Source organism: Sinocyclocheilus anshuiensis, unplaced genomic scaffold (assembly GCF_001515605.1).
Source record: "Sinocyclocheilus anshuiensis isolate Anshui unplaced genomic scaffold, SAMN03320099.WGS_v1.1 scaffold287, whole genome shotgun sequence".
NCBI lineage: Eukaryota > Metazoa > Chordata > Actinopteri > Cypriniformes > Cyprinidae > Sinocyclocheilus > Sinocyclocheilus anshuiensis.
In genome coordinates this window covers 920,731-926,687 of record NW_015552557.1, presented here as the reverse complement: position 1 = coordinate 926,687, position 5,957 = coordinate 920,731, and the positions used below count along the sequence as shown (strand labels likewise).

Here is a 5,957-nt window from a genome sequence, read left to right as displayed (position 1 = left end):
CGCTTATACACACTATACTCATAGTCACGCAATGCTGATGTTGTTAACATTAACAATTTGAGAATAAAATATAACAATAATAATTTGCACGGTTTGATGTGAAATAAACTAATTTAGATTAAATCACCATTGGTAGCGCGATTTATTGTAATGCTTTTTTCCTCAGTTGGTCAGAACAAAAGTGACTTGTTACTTGCTTGTTCAGATGATAATATCCGGTGAAAATGCTTATTTGAGTCATATAGTGCGGTGACTGACTGCCACACATACTCTTCAGAACATTAGATTCATCCGCGCTGGAGCACAACCCACGCAAATAGATAATTCCGCACACAGCTGCAATTGCAGGTTTTCAAACAGAGATGGCGACAAAGAGGCAAAACTTATGGACTGCAGCTTTAACAAGGATACAAACAAGCCACTTTTCGCCAAAAATTGCCGTTTTAATTTTAAAATAGGTCATTTGTGTAATTCACGTAGAAAACTTGCTACTTCATACTGCAGTACAAAACGATGTTGAACTTTGACAAAAAAAATTTTTTAATTGTTATAATAGTGATTTTATAATGTCTAAATATAAATCCAAAAGCAAAACGTGAAAAGAGCTATATTACGGAGTGGAAATGGTAAATGAGACAATGAATGATCCTCTGCTCCCATCTAGTGGCCATAGTGGGAATATCATGACATTCATTTTAATAGTATTTGTTTTTCTACCAGGTGGCATAAATCTTCCACTTAAGCATGGCAAATTTTCCATGAATTATCTTTATAAGTAAACATGAAGTAATACAGATGTTCTTTAAAGTAAATTTTACATAGTGTTCTCATTTTATATAAAAATGTACAAAAATATGAATAACTTTGGGGAAAATGAATAATAATAATAATAAAAATAGTGTGAATCCCTCCAAAATTACCCAACTATAAAGTGAGCAATATTACATGTGTTTGAAAAAAAAATTTAAACAGAAGTGTTCTACTGTCTGGGGTCAACCATCTGGAGTTAAAGGGGATGTTATACAACACTTTTTTTTTTTTATGGTATTGAAAATGGGGGAGGGGTTCGAACCTTTGCCACTTTTTTCACCCCTAATGAGTTTGTATCCTTTCATGCACAAGCTAGTTAATGGGCTTTTGGTCAAAAGTTTTCTGTGGGAGTTAGTGTTAGGGGCTAGAATACAGGGGGGCGCCAACACTGATCTTGCATACCCCTCGTCAAATGTGCAGTTGCGCCCCTAGTGTTGACTTTACCACTAGCCAATAATAATTTTGCTTCAGCAAATTTTAAAATGAAATTTCTTAAAGAATTCAGAATCTGATATTTTTCATGGGAAATCTGGATTTAGATTTAATTACAATAGAATAGAAGTAATTACATATAAAGATGGATTTTAATCCCATTTAAGTGGGTTAAAAAACACTTTTAAGTTCAACTTATTGAATTTCGTATACATTTAAACTACAATGTTTTCATTTAACTGTAAATAACATGCACTTAACTGCTAAAGTTATTGTTTCTGTTTGAGAATCTCCCTCAAGCCAACAACTGAGCATGCTGCTACCTCATCATTCAGATTTACATATAGAGAGATGCTCTTTGTGGGCAGACTGAGGGATACAATCATTGTCTGATGGAGTTTGTTTCTCCTTCAGCGCAGTCAGCAGAGATGGTGGAGGGCATGTGGCTGGGAGTGACCGTGGCCAGTCAGAGGACTGGAGGACATGTGCTGGTGAGATCAGATGCATCTTTGGTTCCTTTTTTTGTTTTTTAGACTGTTTATTTGCAAAGGCAAGACCATCACTTAAAATCGACAGACAGAATTGAATGGATCCCTCCTTTGGACTCAATGAGAGGGTCAGATGCACTCAGGCCACTGTTCTCTCAGTGTAGTTCGAACCCTGCTTTTACACTCCTGCCTGTAATTTTCAACTAACCTTGATTAGCTGTTTTAGGTGTTGTTGGTTGATAATACGCTTGAAGCTGTTTTCAGGAGTTCATTACCTTAGTGGGCCCCCTTTTGTTATGTGGGCTGGGACAATGTTCATGGCTTGTCCTGTACTTTTACAGTACTAGACAAAAGTTTGTAATAATTAAGATATTTTGATGTTTTTGAACGAAGTCTCTTATGATCACCAAGACTGAATTTCTTTTAATGAAAATTACAGTTAAACATATTATAATATTGTGAAATATTCTGTTTTTTAATATATTTTAAAATGTAATTTATTCCGATGAATTTTCAGCATCATTACTCTGTAACATGATTCTTCAAAAATCATTCTATTATGCTGATTTGATGATCAAGAATAATTTCTTGTTATTATACATCTTGAAAACTTTTGCTGCTTGATATTTTTTTGTGGAAATCATATTACACTACCATACAAAAGTTTGAGGTAAATAGGATTTGTTTGTTTGTTTTAATTAGCGTTACAAATCTAAAAATCTTATTGACTCTAACATTTAGAATAGCAGTGTATTTTTGTATTTATTTATGTATAATGACTTTAATATATTTATATATATATATACATATTTAATATATTATAATATATTTATATATATTTATTTGTATATATATAATATACATTTTAATATACATTTTAATATTTATTATGCTTATAAAGTATAATAATATTTTATACTTTTTTATGTTGTGTTCAAACAATTGCATATTTATAACAGTAAGTCAGATAGTTTTAATGTATTTTTATTTAGGCACTTTCTATTTATCAAAGAATCCTGAAAAAAAATGTAGCATGGTTTCCACAAAAGTATTAATCAACTAAAACTGTTTTCAGCATTGATAATAATAATAATTACAACAACTATTAAAAATTGCTATTCAATAATAATTGATAATAATTAAGCAGCAAATCAGCATATCAGAATGATTTCTGAAGGCTCGTGTGACACTGAAGACTGGAGTAATGATGCTTTGCATCACAGGAATAAATTACATTTTATAATATATTCACATAGAAAACATTTATTTTAAATGGCAATAATATTTCACAATATTGCTGTTTTTCCTGTATTTTTGATCAAATAAATGCAGCCTTGGTGAGCAGAAGAGACTTCTTTTAAAAAAAAAATAAATAATCTTAATTATTCCAAACTTTTGACCTTATAAGTTTTAATGTACAGGCTTTATAATTTGGTGTCTGTTTTTTTAAAGGCTCAAATAATCATTTTAAAAATAAAAATTAAAGCAGATTCTAATCAGAATTTCTGTTGTTCATCTCTTCTTTATTGTTGGCAGGCATGTGGTCATCGCTACGTAAAAAAACTTCTGGGCGCCGAAGAGCAGCAGCGTATGGTGGGCAAATGTTACGTGCGGGGCAACGACCTGACCTACGACCCGACTGATTACTGGCAGTCTGACACTTACGAGCTGTGCGACTTCAACTATGACCAGAACCTGGAGGGCATGTGTAACATGGGCATCTCAGGGGGCATGACGGAGAATGACGTGTACTTTGGGACGCCCGGCAGCTTTGTGTGGCAGGGTGAGTACGGGAAAACCAACAAAATCTGGTGTGTCAGCTCTCCATTATCACATATAAAGATCATCCTTCAGTTAATAAAAGGGATTCTTCTGTTCATATAGGAACTGTCCATATGAAAGAGAGAGACCCCAACTTTGATTTTGCCGGAGATGCCAATGAAATAAGCTTCGGTAAGCTAGGCGAGGACAGACTCAACATCTACATAGGTATGTACTGTACTGTATTATTGGTTTTGAATCACATGTTGACAATGTTTGGGAATAACAGTGTTGGGGAATAAATAAAAAAGCTCTTCTTGTTTCAGTAGCTCAGATGTTTTCTAAATAGAGCAGTTTGGTTCAGTAACGACCTGCTTTTCCCAGTGAGTAGAGATGTAAGACAACAAGACCCTACAAAATATGAAACATCGTCATGAGGGAGTTAAAAAAATATTAACCGATTCATTCATATTCACTGACATGTTACATAACATTATACAATAATCTTACCAAAAATGCCATTTTATGCATTAATTAGTGTTTTTGTTTTATTGTAATTGTTTAGTGTTAATAGTTAATGTAGTTAATAATCAGTTAATTTAATAATAATAATAATAAATATTAATTATATTTATTAATATTAATAAAAAAAAATAGTGTGTTACATTTATAAATATTTATGTAAATTTATATATATATATAGAGAGAGAGAGAGAGAGATAATTTTATGTTTTATTATTTAGTGCTAATTTATCATTTATTTGTAAAAAAAAAAATTTTTTAGTATGTATAGTATTTATTCAGTGTTCATTTTTAAATCATTTTATAGTATTTTGATACTTTTTTTCATGTAATTTTTTAGTATTTTGATAGTATTTATTTCTTCATAGCATTTTACGTATTTTTTCTATATTGCAAATAGTATTACACAATAATCTGAGCAAAAATTTATTTGAATGCATTAATTGTAGTGTTTTGTTTTACTGTTAGTGTTTAGTGTTAATTGACTGATAATCTTAAAATAATTTTATCAGTAATTTTTGTATACATTTGTTTAATTTTATATAATAGATTTATATGTTTTAGTGTTAATGGATCAGGAATCTTACAATAATTGTATCAGTATTTTGAAAGTAAATTTGAGTGTTTTTGTTGTTAATATGTGCAGTATTTATTTAGTGATTTACTGATTGTTTAATAATCATTTGATCAAACATTGTAATATATTAAGACTTTATTTATTTGCTTTCATAAGTTTTGTATATATGTTTTTTTTATTTGTGTGTAAATAAATGCTGTTTAATGTTGTCACTCTAATTGCGAATTTTGGAGCCAGATAAATACTATTCTGTCAGCATAAAATAAAACAAGATAAAATAGAATAGAATAGCTACCGTTTTCTTCTTTCTCAATAGTCATTTGACTGTGGTTGCATTTTGTAGTAGCTTGACAAGCTACAGTTTAAAAGTAGCTTCACTGCTGGTTTAAGAATGCTCATCTCTTTCTTCAGGTTACTCTGTGCTGGAGGACATAAAGTTACTGGATCGCTCGAAGTACACTGTGGTGACGGGGGCTCCCAGAGACAATTTCAAAGGTTCAGTGATCCTGGCAGAAAAACAAGGTTTGCTTCTTAACCCAGTGATGACGATCCCAGGGGAACAAATAGGGTCGTACTTCGGCGGCTGCTTGGCGGTGACCGACCTCAACAATGACGAGTAGGTCACTGTGTAAATGAATCATTGTATTATCTATACTATAACTGGCTAATCTGTTAAACGTGTTTAATGTAATATCTTAGTAGAACACAAAGTTGTACAGTAAAAGTCAATGGGGTCCAATGAATCACTGCACAAAAATACCGGTCATACAGCTTCGTACTACTTTTCATGTTTTCATGTCCAATAATCCATTATCATCACAGAGACTGATCTGTGTAACGCTTCACTGAGTTTGAAAGTCAATACAAAGGAAGTAGACCAAAGCATGTCTAACTTTCCCCATGTGCCCTTGCAAAGATCCTCTTGAGCTTCATACTTAAGCACAGGGCCGTTTCTAGGCATAGGCGAGCTAGGCGGTCGCCTAGGGCGCCACCAGCTGAAGGGGCGCCAATGAGCGCACGTACTGGCACTTTTAGCAGGGTTGTGATAAAGAGTGGCACGGTCACCCTGAGCTATGACTGCCGCCCCCACTGGATCCCCCAACATTATTGGGCTAGAGTACTGTCAATCTGACGATGCCTGTATGCCACTAGATCAGAGTGCTGTCAATTGCTGCCTGATTGTTGCATGCAAAGTTTGCATTTGGAGCGCTCAACAACGGCGTTAGATCAGTGGGCTCTGTCAGTGCTTTGGCAAGGTAACACTTTTTTTTGCCATGCAATAAAGCTAAGTTCAAAGGCCAATTAAAAATATTGGTACAGTAAATAAAGTGCACAAAATCAGTATTTTGTTTAGGCAGTATTTGTGG

General features: G+C 33.1%; 1 protein-coding gene across 1 annotated transcript in view; it reads left to right on the top strand.

Moving 5' to 3' along the window:
- Nucleotides 1–5,957, top strand: part of LOC107664597 (integrin alpha-3-like) — a 41,350-nt gene that overhangs the window by 19,821 nt on the left and 15,572 nt on the right. The window contains exons 3-6 of the mRNA XM_016455206.1: nucleotides 1,657–1,733; nucleotides 3,267–3,513; nucleotides 3,615–3,719; nucleotides 5,002–5,206. Coding sequence (XP_016310692.1) covers nucleotides 1,657–1,733; nucleotides 3,267–3,513; nucleotides 3,615–3,719; nucleotides 5,002–5,206 — 634 coding nt within the window. The remainder of the gene's footprint in view (nucleotides 1–1,656; nucleotides 1,734–3,266; nucleotides 3,514–3,614; nucleotides 3,720–5,001; nucleotides 5,207–5,957) is intronic.